The 18984-nt window shown below is 42.8% G+C and overlaps 1 protein-coding gene across 1 annotated transcript in view; it reads right to left on the bottom strand.

The window, feature by feature from the left end:
- The window catches only part of LOC105566016, a 131403-nt gene that overhangs the window by 107581 nt on the left and 4838 nt on the right, over positions 1-18984 (bottom strand). Inside the window, exon 2 of the mRNA XM_012019688.1 lies at positions 14804-15435. Within this exon, the coding sequence (XP_011875078.1) occupies positions 14804-15035 (232 nt within the window). The 5' untranslated portion in view covers positions 15036-15435. The remainder of the gene's footprint in view (positions 1-14803; positions 15436-18984) is intronic.

Below are 18984 nucleotides of genomic sequence, written 5' to 3' on the forward strand. Positions count from 1 at the left end.
GTTTATGAGGCATTATTGATAAATTCCGAGAAAATTGATTTTGTCCCAAGATCGAGATTGTGAATTAATCTTTCGATTGGATGAATCTCTCTCACGTCGTGCATTAATTGTAAGTAGCAAATCTAATTTATATTTACTCAGTATTTATTTTTCTAAATATACACATATGTAATTGCACGGTTTTTTGTCGATAATCCCCTCCTCGGGTACTACCTTGTCGCGGTGGAGAGGCTTAAGTACCCCGAAGAGTTACTCTCTAAAAATCAATCAGTGCATTATCACTGAATCAGTGAATATTCACTGTTTTCAGTGATAATCCATTGATTGATTTTAGAGAGTATATACTCTAAAGACGGGACAACCAAAGGTACCCATTGCACTATTTAGGGCCAATTTTTCATTTTCTAAGAAACTGTTGACCACAGTTTAATCGATTCTCTGTCTTTTCTTAGATAATAATATAGAAAAGGATAGAGAGTCGAGTAAATTCCATATTAACAGTTAACCAGAAAATGATAAACCAGGCCTAACACTCTCTGAAAGTTAATCGGTGGATTATTACTGAAAATAACGAATCGATTCACTGTTTTCAGAGATAATCCACCGATTGACTTTTAGAGAGCACATTTATTTCTTTCATGTATTAATTGATTTTGTTCATTTCAGCACGAACTTTCGAGGACTGGCGAATAATTTCGCTCTTATTTCGTCAGTTTAAACGAATCGCAACCGCGCGCGGCGATTCGTCGTGTCGCGTCGCGTTCGGGAGTGCCGTTTGTGTAATCGGACTAAAGACTTTCAAAGTGTAAAAACGCGCGAACGATCTTTGTGTTTTCGCGAGTGTGCCAGAAGACAACCTGAGTGGAGGAGGAGGCCTCGGAAAGGCATCAGGCACCGGCGGAGCAACTTTAAGGTAAATATTGTTTATTTCGTATAAAATTAATATTTCTTTCGTTTATTTTCAATAATTTAACAATCATTTTCTTTAATATTCATTTTCTTGAATACCCTGTTTTAATATACCTAAACTTTATAATTGTATGTTACAGAATCAACACGTACAGTTAAACTCCGCTGCTGCGCATCGGGTCGGTGAGTGAGAATTTTGTTTATTAAGGAAACGAATCTACACTTCGTAAATCGTAGATTGTAAATAGTAGATCGTAGACTGTAGATTGTAGTTAAATATATCTCGTAGATTCGTTGCCTTAAAATGGACAGGTCATGATAAAATAATTACTGCATTTAATCTTTTATTAAATATATTCAACATATCGGAAATGAGTGGTAAAGATTTTTAGAAGTAGAAATTACGCGAAATATGACTTTGGATTAGTTTATGAAACTTTTCCATTGTTCATTTAAGATTGAAAACCTTGTTGGAGAACCAGAGTTAATCCCTGGTTTTCTTTGTCACGGATACCCGAAAGCAACTGTTTCAGCACGAGGGCGCGACGTCGATTCGAGAAATTAACAAATAAAAGAAGAGAAGATTCTATGTATATATTCTTCTCCATAAATATTCTCCTATTAACACTAATAATGGAAGAATAATTTTTATTTCAATAAAACTGAAAATATACGAGATTGCATGATTTGAGAAACGATCGTCGTTAACTCCCTGCCGAAATGACCGCTATCGGAGGTAATCCGGAAGATCTGGGATTCATTCTTCCCTGCAGCGGGGCCTTTAATTTTCTTTTGCATTCTTTTAAAAAATCTGATGCAACTCTATTACACATATTACGATATGTTGAATTCAATTTCCATCTTGAGAATTGTTGCAAAAATTACACAAAATATGACTTGGCAAATATAGTTTTGCTGTAATTGTCGAGCTAATCTTTCGTAACCTATCCATTTATTTTTCATATTTTCTATATTTGATTTGATATATAATATGTATTGTCAAGATGCGTATCGCATGAATGACATGCACAATTACACGCATCTTCGCGGTCGGTTTACGCGGTCGGTTTCGTGATTGATTTTTCAAGAAAAATTTTCAATAAATTATTAGTTATTTAATTTTATCTATATTATAAATTTTATTTTGTCGAAAAATTTGATTAAAATCACTTTAACGCGAAGTAAATTTTTTTCTATATCTACTTGAATTCCGAATTTAAAAATCAAGTTACGAAGAGATGGTCAATAGTTTTAAATAAATAACGGAAGTAAAATTAAATTTGAATCGTATATACAGTAAAATTTTTTGAATTAATATTCTCCTTTAATTAACCGCTCTCGTGGTTGTGCATTTTGCGATACGATCGACATTCGTATATTCGAACCGTACGAAATATTTGTCGGTGACGATAACCGACAATGGAAGGAGTTTTCTTCCTTCCTGATCTCTGGTCAAAATGACCAGACTGCATGGCCAGGAGCGACGAAAGGTAGGTCCAATCTGGCCCAACGCAAGATTCAACGAGATAAGTGGTCCTTCTTGACCACGATAGTGAAGTGTTTAAAAATTTATTTAGATTTACTTGTATATTTTTATTTGCCAAAAGTCGGGTGGGATATTTTCTACATTTTCTCGCGCCTGTGTGCGAGATTGGAAAGAAACTGAATTAAATCTCAATCGTGCGCGAATTAAAACCCCAAATTGTATCCCTAATAATCGCGTCGCAGTTTTATTTTAAATCAATAATTTTTAATTAAAAATTTATAAGTTTGTTTGAACGGGTAGGTAAGAAAATGGATAGATAGGTCTATAAAGATGAATCGGAATACGGGTAGATACAAATTCGGGTAGGTAGGAATTCGGGTAGGCAGGAATTCGGGTAGGCAGGGACAGGGAGACATAATTTACTACTTTTATCATAGATAAAATAATTATAACTAAATGCAATAATAATTGTAATATATTTACTATATATTTTTCATAAAAATTTAAAAAGTATGTAAAATTATAATAAACGAGTTATTAGGAATGTTGTACTCTCGTTTATTGTAATTATCATATATTTTTGTATATTATTTAATAATAACTAAACGCATTAAAAATATTACATTGTAACATTGCAATATTAATTCTGTAATCGGATGCACACAATAAGACAAAAATTATTACACGGTCGGTAAGCATTTAGTTTAAAACTTTTACTTAAAAAATGTTAATAAATTCGGGAGATTCTTTACTTCCAAAATAATAAATTTATTAACGCTCTTTTTATTCGCGATTATTTATGTAAATTTAATAAAGGAAAATAATTTTGAAAATATTATTCGATAATTGGTAAAAAATATTACGCAATAAGCACATGTAAAGATTTCGTCTTTTTGTACGCAAACCGAATTTTCATGTGTAATTTCATTTGGAAATATATATAATTTGTATCTAATTATATTTTACATTATAATTTTCAATTTGTATTTTATAATGTAGCTACATGTTTTATATTGTGATGAATAAAATTAATTGTGATGAAAATATAATAATGATAAAAATGTCGAAAGAAAATGATTATTGTAAAGAAAAGAGGACCGCCTATCGAAATTGGCGGGGGTGGTGGAGGGCCTCATATTTTTGCAATGCACTTTCAATGTAAACACAGTATCGTGCAATTATATATTATTGATACGTAACATCGGCGTTACATTAGCATTTATTCTATATTCAATGTTACAATTTTATTGAGCAATCTTGCTAATACAATTAATCCAATATTAAATAATCATCTAGGCACAATATCAGTAGTATATTGGCATTTATTTTATGACCAATATTGGTGTTATATTGGGGAAATATTGGCCAATTCACTGCCAACACAACCAATGTTTAACCAATGTACAGCCAATGTACAGCCAATGAATTGTGCTTCTAGGGAGGCGCTTATACACAAAGGCAAGGCCTATGCGCTTAAGTGAAGGTTTAAACAATATATAAAGTAACTATTAATGTAACTATTAAATTAGTTACTAGTTATCGAAAAAATGTAACTGAGTTAAGTTACAGTTACAGATAGAGTAAAAGTAACAAAGTTAAGTTAGAGTTGCCAAAAAGAAGTAACTGTAACTGTAACTCCGTTACAAGTAACGAGTTACTTCCCAACCCTGATAATAATTGACATGTGAACCAAAAAAAAGGTATGCTCGAAATGTGCAATTGAGCCGATAATCGAGCCGTTTTAAAAAATACGTGGAATTTCAATTAAGGAACGGGTGTTTTCGCGGTTCCGCAAAATCCTGCCTGGCCAATCCGTGGTCGGCGCGATATTGGAATCCGATCCTTAAAGAACCAACTCGGACTATCGGATTTGCAAACGTTTATTACTCTTTGATCGCAAGACCGACAGTTTATCGACTGACAGTTATCGATTCTTACGAATAAAATTATATTTTTAAATACGAATCTCATCGATATACCTTTTTTATACGTAAGAAAACTAATTTTACGTTCGGAAAAAATGACACAATTATAATAAGCACATAAATGCCTTAAATACCGTAAATAGAAAATACATAATATTATTATAAAATTATTATAAAATTGTATTGACTATGTACGAATTTATAATTGAAGTTCGCTAACTAAAAAGAAATAATCTTCGTTACTTTTAGTGTTAGCAACTATTTTTAATAAATTATTAAATATTGAAAATGCTCAGGAGTAAGAAAGAAAACCATTTGCTCTCAAATTGTCCTCATGTTCTTTGAAAAATTAAATATTTCTTAATTTTAGATTTATTTAAAGAAAAGATTTATTTAAATTTTTCCAGCAAAATACCTAAAATCTACAATTACACATAGATGAGAACTTCAACAGTTAAATCTGAAACAATGTTGTACGTTGATTCTATCTGTGCGAATAGCGTGTATAATACGGTTTTTCAACTGGCGATCCGAATAATTCTTTTGTACACGCGCGAAATTAAAACGCTTTGAACACACCGCGGAGGATTAATGAAAGTTTCTCGAACTACTTCCATCTTGCACTCTTTTCGCTTTACATCCCCCCCCCTCTCTCTCTATCTCTCTCTCTCTCTCTCTCCTTTTATATTCTGGAATGATACCGGTTTTGTACTTAAATCAAGAGACGGGCTCAAACTCCGTTTCGCGTCTATGAAAATGTCTGAATACAAAAATCCGCATCGTCTCTCTTCGCAACGAATATTTTCTTCTCTTCTTATACAACGTTCTCAAGCATCGGGAAAATTTATGTATAAAATTCATAAAGTGTCATCCTTTTTGTAAACACGTTCGTATAATTTTTTGTCTTTTACTATTTTTCTTTCATGTGCATATAGAACATCGAAAATTAGGATTTAAAGGTTTATCAGGCGTTAAAAGTTAATCAAAATAATAATCAAATACTACTAAAATAATAAAATGATTAAAGTAATAAGTGTAATAATGAAAATGACTTCGTTATGAAAAAACAGAATACATAAAAATATGCAATATAATTGTCTAACAAAACAAATGCCAAAAATAACCGTCAATGATTTCATAATATTCCAAAAGCCACTCTCATACAAATGTTACAATGGTTAAAATATATTTGAAATGTAAACAAGTTTATATTGTCAAATTTGATGCAATATTTTTTCAGGAGGCTCCAAAGCGAAGTAATTAATACAATTAATTAATCTAAGTTATCGTCCGTAACGTTAGCTTTGACAGTGACCGATTCAATTCATCCTGGGGTAATCGCGGGCGACGATCGCAGACACGCGTAATCCGCTCGTTTCGGCTTTAATTGCCGACGAAACATAAATTCTTCGAGCTTTCTGTCGCGGCGCTCGTTCGCAACGATTCCCTCGGAAAGCTGTATTAATTCGTGTTTCCGACGGAAACGAGGACGGAGCTGGACCGCTAATGGCGACGATCGAGGCCGCCACTCGTTATTAGCGCGGAAAAACGGCGGTGAGAGAGAATTAAAAGAAAATAGCCGACGAAAATAGCGAGCGACTGCGTCGACACGTCGTTCGTTCTCACTAACTTTTGTATCCGTCTAACTTTAGTAACTTTCAAACGCGTTACTATCCAATAAAAGCAATCCTCAAAACAAAATTCCATTAAAGCATGGCCCGAACATTTATGTTTTTGTTGCACCCGCTGTAATGCAATTTTAAATCAACTAACAGCATTTCCATCGCAACCAAACTTTGAATTGTACAACATATACCAATAACAAGGTTTTGACAATATAAAAATAACATATAACTCCCGGTTTATGGTATAATATTTTTATTTGAGTTAAAGTTCACATCTCACGCCTCTTTTCGTTAAAGTATTACGTGCAATTAAGGAAAGAAAATTAAAACGATCGAGCTCTGCGATACGCAGTTGTAACGCGGTTTTATAAGAGAAAGTCTTGCAAAATTTTCAACACGTAGAATTCCATCTTCCTCTTCCTCTGCCCTCGGAATGTTTTCAGCCCAATTTAAAAGTATGTAATCAGACCGCTGCGACTCGCACAGTCCTCTCGAAGTGTCAAATTTCAATGTCAAATTCAACGGGGGTGACTCGGGCGCGAAAATCACTTGTGAACATCACAATTTCGAGATCCTTTCGCCCTCCCGCGAACGATACGCATCAACGACAGAACGAAGCGGACGCGCGTGCTTGTCGGGCGGTAAATCGAAAAAAGTTTTTTGCACGTCTTGATCCTGTCGATTCCAGAATCCATGGCGCCACGAACCAGACCGAACATCTGGTACATGGCGCCGACCCATCAGGTAGTCGATCCGGGTTTCTTACTGCTTACCCACACCCCTGGTCCTACTCACCCCCTCCCCTCCTCCCGTCCTCTTGACTCCCTCGCCCCCCCTCCCTATCCAGGGCACCCTCGTAGCCTGCCACGACATTCTTTCCCTTTTTACCCGTAGCCGCCGGGAAATCCCCGAGATTTTCTTCGGATCTGCCGAAACCACGAACTCCGAAAAGTCGCCGAGCACGTCGATCGCGCGCCGCGATGTCGAGTGTGTTAACACAAGGGTGGGAAACGCGGGGATGCGATGTACGTCTCGTAAGATCAATCGCGTTGCGGAAGCCCACCCACCGAAATTCCCAATTTCTGTACTCCCCTTTGTTTCTTCTCTTATTTCGCCTACGTGCTTTCTTCCCCCCCTCCTCTCCCTCCCTCCCTCCCTCTCTCTCTCTCTCTCTCTCTCTCTCTCTCTCTCTCTTCATTTTTCTAAATTTATAAATAATTCATGAATGTTATCAACGTCCACGTTTCAGAGGGATGATGATAGAAAAACACGATTTTCAGATCGAAGAAGATAATAATTGGAAAAATAATAAAATAATATTGTACCTCGCGTACATATATTCTCTCTTATCACTGTATTTCATATTATACGTTTCATAATACGACGGGGAAATGGATATTTTTATAGAGAGAGTTTTTACCCCCACGTGTGAATTACATCGCAATTGCATAAACTTATACTCAAATTCTTGGCACTATAATTACGGTAAACTTCATTTCTTCGTACCTTGAAGATATTGTGAGACTCGTAATTTAATATCGCGGTGTATAATACGTCTGACGTATCGCCGGAAGAGGTTGCTTTGCTAAATGACTCCGCCTTCTCGTCCTTTCGAAAATTACGGCGGACGTACCCTTGCCCTTCCACAAGCTGGCTTGCCCTTTGACGCGCGAAAGTCTAATCGAGAGCATGGGATGAGAAAAATGTATCAGAAGCTTCAGTCTGAGCGAGTTCGCGGCCAGGGAGATCAAAGGGGATGTGTAATTTACTTCGGGGTTGCGAGACGTCGAAAGGTGGACGCCCTCAAGGGTAGCCTGCATGCCTATACGTGTGCACATGAGAGATCCCCCGCAAGATCAATAATACTACTACAATATGTTGATAGCGCGTCCAAAATAAATGTAATATGAAATACAATACGAAATGCAATACGAAAGCGTAAAATGACCATTTATTTATAACTTTTAACCTTTATTTGAAATGATATCAGTGTCCTTTTCGCTTGACCGATGTGTGAATATTAATAACAAGTTGGAATTTTGATAAATAAATGAGAAACCAATTATTAAAAGCACGCCATTGCGCACCAAATTATAATATGTAATATACTGTAGTTACTTGTAACTTTCTTCGAGACCAAATATTTAAGCTTCGATATACCGCTATATTTTTATATATCATCTAAATTGTCAATTTTCAGGTCTCCGCGTACTGGCGACTACTTTTCCACGCGATTGTTGAAATACTCGCGAAGATATATTCACGAAAGAGAGATCTGTTTGGAACGTGTCGCGCGGTTTGTTGATAGGGAAAAAAATATTGGAGAAGAATTATGGAATTGCACGGACTGCATTAAAGCTTGATTTATCAACGACCAGCCTCGTTCTACCTTTCAAACGTGTAGAAATATCGTCGCATAAATTCCGAAGAGCTTACGCCGAGCTTCTTCGTTTTTCTCGCGTCAAGGCGATATCGCGTTGAAATCTTTTGGTTTTACTGTTACAAGATTATAAATTTCATCTTGTGCGAACCAATCGTTGCAGCAAGGGCGCGATGGTGCGTTCTCTCAATTCATTACTTAAATGTTAATTATATCAATTACATTGCTTTCTTTTAATCCAAGCATTTATATTAAGATTTATAAGATAAGAGAATGTTTATACTTCAACTTATAAAACTTTCATACTGTTATTATAAGAATTAAATTACAAAAAGAAACGATAAGAGAAAAAGACTTGAAAACAAATAATAGCAGCAGGAGAGGATTATCTGCTGCAATTCTCCCAGTGTGGGTTGTTAAGGTATGGTGACTATTTCGCGGAATAACATTTCCAATGTCAGCGTACGACTAAAATAATGCCGCAATTTTACGCTTCGCAAAGCAGTACAACGTTTTGAGTCAACCGTACGGAATATTGATGACTTTGTTTGTTATTAATAATCGCGAATGCATCCTCTGCCAGATCAGAACTTCGGCGATACTTCCGCCGTTTTTCGTTTAATCGTCCCAAAAACGAGCTTTCAGTTCACTGCCAAAAGTAGTCGACAGCCGTGCGCGATTAATTGTCGCGAAATCGGCTGCAGATTATTCTGAAACGCCTTAGTTTTGTTATTCTATTCGGACCCTCCATATATTCTAATTCCGTCGCTCCGGTCGGCGTACGTATCTGCGTGATTACCTGATTTTTCTTTACGCGCTCATTATTTTTGATTAAATAAAGTGGAGATCGCGGAAGATAAAATAAAGTGAAACAGGGCGTCATAAAATAAACGAAGCTGACGTAGAACAGATAAGATTGATAGATAATAACGTCTGGCGGTCCCGAGGACGTTCCTGCTCGGGAGAGCAGCGCCGTGCGCGCACCGGTTTCTCTCGAGTTTCCGGCGCTTCGGGACAATTAGATTCGCAGTAGCAAAAAGCGTTAGTAATTAATACAGCGTCGGCCCTTATTTCGAGTCCTTCCCGCCGCGCCGGACCCGCGCCACGGCGTAATTCCGGACACTTTCCGCAACAATGCCGAGGAGCGGGCGCGTACTGCGAGCGGAATTTTAAGCGGGCAGATCCAGGAAATTAGGAAGATTTGATCAGCCGGTCCCGGAATTACAAATAACCTTATTATCGTGCCGCACGCCGCTCGCGATTTATACCGAATGCCGAATTTCCTTTTTAACCGGCGAAAGCGGAGCGGCATGGCGATTAGGTGATTTACATGAAGATCATCGCGCGCGGTACGCCGCGCCGGGCCCTTCAGATTTTGCATCAATAACGAATTTTCGTTGCGCCATATTGTTGTTGGTTCACTTCATTCCATCCGATCTCATTCGGTTCTCGCTGAGTTTCACGTCGCTTTTGTTCACCATTTGTTTACCATCCATAATTCATATCTTTGAAAACGTGTACTATTGAAAAATGTTTCTCTGTTAAAAAAAACTGTACCCTGTAACTTTATCCGAATGAAATTCCCGCTCGCGCGGCTCTCGCTTCGCGCGCGTTGTCAAAAATCCGTCCCTTTCCCCCTTCCGCACCCTCGCGCCTATTTTTTACCGCCCCCCTTCCTGCCCGCGACCCTTCGGTAAGTCCTCGCGCCGGCAATGAAGACAAATTGTCGGTGTCCCGCAGTTTTACGAAGACAGTAATTAATTGCCGGTCGCGTAACGAGACCTGCTTCGACTATCGACACGCGTCGATTTAGGCAAATCCCTCCGCTAGACGTCTCTGATACGAAATTCCTGCTTAATTAAGCGAGTAATTTTATCATTATAACTTTTTCACAATAATGACATTATAATAATGAATGATAAATAAAGAATAAGTTACTGGTAACAGTGTAATAAAACGAATCATAGTATTGTTTGTTCGTTTTTCAAAATTATTATTTTACATTTGACTGATCTAATAAATTGATATTAAAGTGGGCTCCGTAATAAAATGTAACGATTATTTTAATTAAATGAATTCTTGCTTTCTAATTCATATACGGGAAGAATTTTCTCTTACAATTTATCCTGAAAATCATGTAATCGTGGGACAACATGGCATTTCGAAGAACTTTATGAGTTTTTTTAAATATCATACTTTTTACTAATAAAATGTATGGTAAAATTGCCAAAAGCTCTCATAAAGTTGTAATTTCGCATAATTTCCAAGGTTAATTTTAAAAGAAAAATTCTCTCCGTGTAGAACAAGATAGAAATCGAGAGGGAAACCGCTGAGGACATTTTGGTGTACAGATTTGCGGCCGATTACTGGGCATTACTAGGCATTACTAGGCATTTTTGGGGCATTAGTTTGGGCATTAGGCCTTGCTGGGGCATTATAAAGATAAAATAAGATAATACAAGATAAGATAAAACAAGATAAATAAGATAAAATAAGCTAATGAGATAAAATAATGCTCACTGGGCATTATTGGGCATTGGGGTACAAGATTTTGGTCAGCGATTTCCCCGTCGATAGAAATAGGGTGTAATTGAAACAATAATGCGTAACTGATAAACATAAATTAGAATTAAATTCATATTTATGAAGTTATTTGTTAAATTTGCGCAATTTAAACTATGCTGACAAGAGTGATATTATAAATTACATGAATATATGTAATTAATTACATATCACAGACAAAATGTACCTAATAATGTAATTAATTGTATTGCAATATCCGGAATGTATTAATTGATTAATTATGTTCGCAGCACAGATGTACACACAAATTATCTATTTTGTACCTATGTAACGTATATTAGAAATTTTATCGATTTGCAATTCGATTAATTCAATCAAGTTCAGGGGAGTATCCAATTTATCAGTATCGTTGATCGCGCGATCGCGCGACTTGACGTCACGGCCATTTAGCCATCGAGCGACCATTGACCCCGGGACGTCCAGGAGGATTTCGAGTCTTCTGTCTCCGAAACGAATTCCGCGCGATGACAAGGATAATAAAGACTCGTTAGTCCTGCGGATTCAGCGGAACACCGCTAGGGAAAGTCGCCCATTTGTCGGCTTCTTTCTACCTTGATTGCGCTCGCTTCAGCTCCCATTCTTCCCGGAGTTTCTCAAAAAAGTAAAACGCTACGAATTAATGTGAATTACAGGATGATGGAGAAGCAGCCTACTGTAGTGTGCTTGAAGACGGCAAACTAACACAAATTGGCCGCATTCAGTTCATCGGGATCAATTTGCGGTGGCCGAACTTAATGCGAATTAAAATAACACGCGGGACAATATATGAAACAAAATAAATTAACGTTATGAATTTTTTAATAACATTAATGTGCGCTGACATTTATTCCACGTATAATGTAAATTAAATAATCATAACTGATATTTGCTTGAATAATTAACATAGCCAGATGGGAAATTGCAAATGAAAAAATTGTCAGTTGAAAATCTGACGTCGTAAAATATCGATATTGCACGACGGACAAAACGGTAAAATTTATTAAAACGAAAACCGCGGAATTTCGAACAGGGTGCCCTCGATTCGAGGCGGAAAATGCCAGGGGAAATGCAAAGGGATTTTGCAAAACAACGCGGCCGCGAATTATGAATGGTCTCGCATTTCAGGACTCAAATTTCTCTCGCCGTTGAGATCGCTTATCGGGCGAGCGAAATTCCGCGCTGGCAAAAATCAGCCCTGAAGGGCGCGAAGATTTACGAGGGGCTGGTTGGTACCTACCCACCTACCAGCCATCTTTAAATCACAAGTCTCCGCGGAGGCGGTCGGCTCGTTTCTCTCCATCCGAGCTTAAAAGTATTTCCTTGCTGTTCTCACCGCTCATTTCAACTAATAACTCGCGCGCAATCTCCCCTAGGGGAGGCGGGGAAGGGCACGGCCTTGAGGGCACACGGCTACTTGCAGGTGAACCAGCCCGACCCCGCGGAGCCGGCTTTTCCCACAGTTTTCCCGTGCGGAACTTTCGAATTTAATTCAGTTACTGTCTGCCGTAACATATTCTAGGGCTTTTAGCGGAGTTGACGCGAAAGGGGGTCAATCTCCGAGGCTTTCCCGGAGCACGTGCAAATTATCGAAATGAAATAACGCCAAAATCGCGTCGCATCGTTCCGCGCTTAAAGCTCAAAGTTGGCGTCGATGAGCACGTCATCAACGAGATTAGCAGACGCCCGTGACGCGAAATACCGCCGCCGCCGTCAGTTTGTCAGTTGTCGTTTCGAGCGTAAAAATAATTATGATTTTAGAGACACGCCGCGCGCGCACATGCCGCCAGGTATGCTGTTCCGTGTGTATTTAGAAAATACGCCGAGAAGAATCATCGACGGTACGTGGCGCTCGATGAAAGTCGATTTCCGCCGCTATTTCCGTAGCTCTAATATTAATTATTGGCCGGCGAGGATTGCCGCGGATAAAATCGTTTATTAATCGTCGAATAATACGGCCACGCGCGCCGAATGGCGGCTCCATTATGGAATCGCCGCGCGTACGGGCTTCCAATGCAACCAGATAATGGCGTTTCGAAATATAAATCTCCCGCTTGGCTTTGCCCGCGTAAATAACCGATAATTAACAAGCCCGCTGGCCTGGATTCTCATAATTTTTACGTACGGGTGTGCTTTTAGCTCGCACTTGGCGCGAAAATTTGACACGACGCGGATATGTGTAAATGAACCTTAAGTCATACCGTCCAGAGAAAGGGGCGGACTGATTAATTAATTTAATAAAACGCCCGTTCAGTCTCGCGCCATTTCCCGGAAGTTTATTATTGAATCTTATCGCAGTCTTAGATGTACTAAGATTTCATTCGAGTTTATTACGTCTTGTCCAGAAGTTTGCAATTAAATCCTTAACTAATCTTAGTTTTCCATGTTGCTTTTAGTTTGAATTATTTCAAACCTTAACATGTCGAAACTTAATCAGCTCCGGCTTGGAAAACTTCGCCCTTTTTTTCTTCAATCTCCCTTCGCTGCTGTACCTCGCGCCGGAGAGAAAAAAAGAACCGAGAACTTGTCCGCGTTCTTCTTTTAAAGGTGAAATTTTTTTATTTAATTTCGAAATTTTGCGATCGGGACGTCGGCCAACTTTTGACCTATCAGAAATTAATTGTTTACCCGGCACCTCCGATCGAGTTCACACGGTGAAACAGAGCCGGTGATGCGAGGAGCAAAGTCGCGGGGCGCGGTAAGGGGGTTGTGAATTTCATTCAATCTAAACAGCTCCGCCGAGCCGCGACACATCTTTATAAGACCGAAAGAGAGGCGGCGAGACTTTCTCGCGCGTACAACGAACCTTCACTAACCTGATAGTTGCTACGGCGCCCATCACCGTGAATAAATAACGACGGGGGGCGCGCGCGCGCGCAGCCCTCAAAGAGCTGAAACCCGATAGAGGACGCGGAACAATAAGGATGGATCGCCCGATCGCGGAATACATTTAAGTACACCTCCACGCGATGGCGGATGGCGATTCGGAGGCAAACCCCGCGGGCGTGGGGAGGGAAAGGGCGAACTTGCGGGGATTGAAGAAATGGCGAGGACGAGACGGGAGAGAAATAAAAGTCGAGAGCCTGAGCGCGCGACCGAGGCGAGGCTGCGAGGGAAATAAAAAGGAATTGTCATCGTCCGGATGGCTGCGGCCACCCTTGTAACCGCGCCGTGCGATGTTCTTCCTAGCCCCCTCTCTCTCCCCCCCCCCCGTTCCACCTTTTCCCTCCTCCCTGCCACGCGCTCTTTACAACCGCTGTCATTTGTTTTTACGTTTACTCCTCGTCGTTCCTGAAAATCCTCGGCGAGACCTGTCGCGCCGCGCGAGATTTCGTCCCGAGGAAGCGGGAGAGGTGGAACTGTCTCGCGGAAATCAACTGCGAGGCACCTCGGGCGCTTCGTGAGGATCCATGATTTTTCACAATGTAAATATTTATTCGAGCACAGTCATGGGGTTCTAATCGTAACTGTTGTGCCTAAAGCCTTGTGTCCACGATGCTAGAAATCGGTCCGAGATCTCGATCCGAGAAATATGCAGCCAATCAGGTTGCAGTTTTTATGGCTAAGTTGCAAGTCGATTTGCTACACATTTCTCGGATCGAGATCTCGGGCCGATTTCTAGCATCGCGAACAAGTCTTATGTCCGATCCGAGATCTCGATCCGAGAAATATGTAGCCAATGAACTGCAGCGTTTCTGTGAAAGTTGCAAGTTGATTGGTTACAACATTTCTTTATAAGAGATCGCGAAATCGTCGACCGGCGAAATCTACATAATTTCAAAACTGGGATATAAATAAGATAACGCTACGGCTATATAAGATAAGACCGCGCAGCCCTCTGGAGTCTCGGATGTACTCCTGAAACTCTCCGTATTTACAACGCCTTCGAACCGCTAGAAAGAGAATAATCGTTACTCACGTAGCGTCAGGTTGGAAGGATTCACGATCGTCGAGCAGACTCTGAAGAGCCCCAGCTTGAACTTGACGCTGACCGCGGAATTCTTAGGTACATCCGGCACGGCGAGCTTCTCCTCGGTGTGCAGCCAAGTCGGTCCCGAAAGCGCGACGCCGAGGGCCGCCAGCGCGGCGAGGCCGCACACGACGCCGCATCTGGTCAGCCTGATTCCACCCGGGCCACCCGAGCAGCACATGTTTGCTTCTCGACTGGTCTTCAGGGTGACATCGTTAGCGAATCACCTGCTCGACGCCGAGGATCCTCCACGACTCGCCGCCCCGCCCGGCATGGCCTCGAGATGTCTCCCCCGATTCGCCGCGCCTCGTCGTGCTCAAATTGCCCTTTTTTATATCCGACCCTTTTCTTTCCTTCTTTCACGGAACAACCGAGAGAGCAACGAAGAGAGCTTCGGGGCACTCGCGACCAATTTTGATATCTCTTCTCGTTTCCCCTCTCATCAGCAGTTCCTAGTACGCTCGCATCGCGTCCTCGCGATTCTCGTGCTTCCTCGCGACCGCTCGTCGACGAATTCGACTCTCCTTCGGAAGAAATTGGATCGAGAATTATTGTAGCCTCCCCTCCGCCCGGTTTCCGATCTGAAAGCGTGCAGATCATCTCAAACAGAAAAGCGCGCGGAATTCGGAGGAGAGGAGATTCCGAGCATATCTATACGCGGAATCAGAGACGCGGGGAAACATGATTGCGCAAAAAAAAAGAGGGAACGTTGAATTCTTTTGAGCGAAACGGCGCGGCGGGGCCGTTAATGGATTCCGCGTTATGTGGGGAAACCATTAAATTCGCCCGCTCTCGAAGAAATTAATTCCGATTGCCCTTATCGCGGGCGGCTCGAAAAAAGCTCGGAGGAACGGAGAGGGGTGGGAGCGGAAGGACGGGCCGCCATTATCGCAGCCGCATTTTTTTTCCCCCCACGATGGACGACGGGAAGGGTCCCCGATTTTTCCGACGATTCTTTCTCTCTCCTCCTCATCCCCGAAAACGCGGGGGGAAAACAAGATTTCGCGTCGCCCCTCACACGCGTGCGTAAATAATCCCTTCCCTAAAGAAAACGAGTGTTTCTCGAGGGAAACTTGGCGGTTATCTGATCTCCGAAACGCGAACAGAGATACGCTCCAGCACCGGTAATCTGAGGAGAGGAACTTCTTACGCCCCCCCCCCCCGCCCCGCCCGTGCGTAACTTTTAAATTAAAGTCCGCGAGGAATGCGAGGAAAAATGTTTGGAACATTCCCCGATTTTCGCCGCTCGGAAAACTTGAAAAACATCGCGCCGCGAGCGCGCGTGTCCCCGGCTGTGCGCGCCGATAAAAATCGCCCGCCCTCGTTGACAACGAAATAATAGCAATAATTGCTTCCTGGTTCGAGCCGGGAACGAGCGGCGAGCCGCGAGAAAAAAAGAGGTAAAAACACAAAAACGCGGAAGTATCCGTTTTGCGGAGCAATGTATATACGTATATATAGATGTATAGATATATATAGATATGTCTATATCTATATTGGCGCGACCCGTAATAGGCGCACGCGCGCGATTTATGTTCGCTGCAGATGGCAGTTGCAATTACAGCGTCATTCTTTCGCTCCGAACTAATTAATTGAAAAACGGCGCGCCGCCGCGCCGGCATTTCCCGGAGGGCCCTCGACAGATTTCCGGTCTTGTTAGGAAGGAGTTTCGAGTGCTGCTTAAGTCTGTTCCGCGTCTTTTTCTTTCCGGCTCGTCTCCTCCCCCCCTACCCCCTCACCCCGCCGCCCCACGCCGTCCACCCCTCTCTCACCCTCCGCCCCGAGTATCACGTAATTAAAAGTTCGAACCGACCGCGATTCACGCCTGACGGGAACCTTCCGTCCCTCCCCTGACACTTGCCGTACTACCTAATCCGCGGGGGGCGAGGGGGAAAGGGACAGGAGGCCCGCAACGTACTTCTGCCTCCCTTTTTTTCCCTTTACAATTACTCCTTGAGAACTTTGACCGACCAGAAATTCCATAACGGTCTTTCTGCGCTTTCTTATTCTCTCCCCTTTCTCTAACCTTCCCCTTCTCTCTCTCCCCTCCCCCCTCTCTCTCTCTCTCTCTCTCTCTCTTGAGACTAAGGAATAACGGAGAAAAGTTCCGGCAGTTTAAAAGTCCTTTACCCTCCCCCCCCTCCAACGTCCGTTCGCAGCATAAACACAGATGCAACAAACGCTCTAATTAACGTCTGTCGCATATTTCACTTTCCTTTATTAGACATCAATGTGTCGATGAATAATTTAGTACGAAGCCAAAACAATTTAGCAAAACGAATTTACAGCGCTTGGACAGAATCACTTATCTCTAGAGCCCGGATTTTCCGCCAGCCGATGTACCAATTCGAGTCGGCCGTAGCACGTTCCTCCATGACTCTCCCCACTATCACTCACCTAAGGCCGCCCGCCGCGGCCTCAGGCGAGTAGCAGTGGGGAGAACTAACTACGGTCGACGCGATCTCCGAACTTTAATCCGGGCTCTATACAAATAAGGAAACTCGATCGATTTCCCAGAGACAGAGATGATCGCAATGCACAGTTTCTTTTTTTTGCAAATGGACCCTCGACTTACGCGATACCGTTTCTACGCGGATTTTTTTTAGCACGATAAAAAATCCGCCCGTTTACAGGGAAAACGAAACTAAAGTCTGGCGGGAGAGGCACGGCTATACCCTTCTCTTACTTTTTTTTTGCACTGACAGACTCCATTCACGCGAATATCAACGACGTAAGGGAAAACCACGCGGAACGAGCGCTCCGTGTAAATCGGGGGACAAGTGTATAATATTGTGAATGACAAACTGAATCTCGCGCACGTTGAAAGCGCGGGATACCCGTCGCGGCAAGACCGTCGCGTTAACGCAGCAATAACCGTTCGCTGCTGTCGACGTTGTATATGTATTTTCAAGCATACGAAAAAATAGTTAAAACGACGAAATGAATTGGCCCGACCGCGCCGTCCTCGCGCCGGCGGGTTTGAAAACGCATTCCATCGGCACTTGGAGCGACCGGCCAACCCCTGCCAGCCTCCCCCGGGTCTGTTTTATTGCGGACGCATTCCGGTGTCGGAACATCCGGCCGAATCGAACATCAGGGGCGCGGCGATCATCGATAAAAATGGCTGTCTCGTTGCGGAACCGCCGGACAAAACGGTCGCGTACGCGCGAGCGTGTGTCGCCCATTTTCCTTTTTTTCTTTTTCGCCGCTTCTTTTATCCCTCGATCCGTTCTCGGCGCGAGCAACAGCGAGTCGCGGCGTCCGCGACGCTTTCGCGCGGTTCGCCGTTACGCTTTTCAGGACCGCGACGGCGGGGACGAGATGAATAGACGGACAAACGACGAGCGGGCGTCCCGGCGAGGGGAGGATTCGCGAGGAGTATTCAAATCGCACTGGCGCGGCGCCTCCGCCTTAAACTCGGCTCCGTCCGCCTGGAACCGTCGGCCGCCCCGGGTGTCCGCGCGAAATTACATCGCCGGATAGATAAGTTCGTATCGCCGAGAATTTCCCCGCCCGAAAATTCGCACTTCGACCCTCGCTAGGGATGCCCGTCGACGTTGGATCCCGATCGACGCGTCTAAACAAACGACGCGCGACGCCAGAATCCAGACGCGATCGTGTGCCACACCCCTGTGCAGCTATCATTAACGAACGGTAGCGGGGCACGCAGCCGTGCTAATTAAGCTCGATCCCGGGCACGGCTCGGTTACGGCGGAACGAGTCACCGTAAAATCGCGCGCGCGGGCGAGCGCGCCGGCGCGCGACGATTTTTTTCCGGTTTCCGCGTCGCGACGACGAGCGATTTCCGCGTCCATGGGCTCTAATCAAACTCGACGCGCGACGCGACGGGGGAGGAGAGCGATCGTTAAAATCTCGTCCAGGATTCGGCGGCTGGCCACCGGCGAAGTAATTTCGGCGGTGTCGCCCCGCGCCTTCTCCCCCCCCCCCTCTCCTCGGGGTGACCCGTGGGAAATTACAAATTACACGTTTTTCAATTAAAAAACGGCAAGTCGCGCCCCCGCCGGGAGACGCCGGCGCGACGTGAAAATTTCGGATCCCCGCAATCGAGAAATTCATAGAGAGAGAGAGAGAGAGAGAGAGAGAGAGAGAGAGAGAGAGAGAGGAGGAGG

Source organism: Vollenhovia emeryi, unplaced genomic scaffold (genome assembly GCF_000949405.1).
Source record: "Vollenhovia emeryi isolate VEMERY1.0 unplaced genomic scaffold, V.emery_V1.0 DF939147.1, whole genome shotgun sequence".
NCBI lineage: Eukaryota > Metazoa > Arthropoda > Insecta > Hymenoptera > Formicidae > Vollenhovia > Vollenhovia emeryi.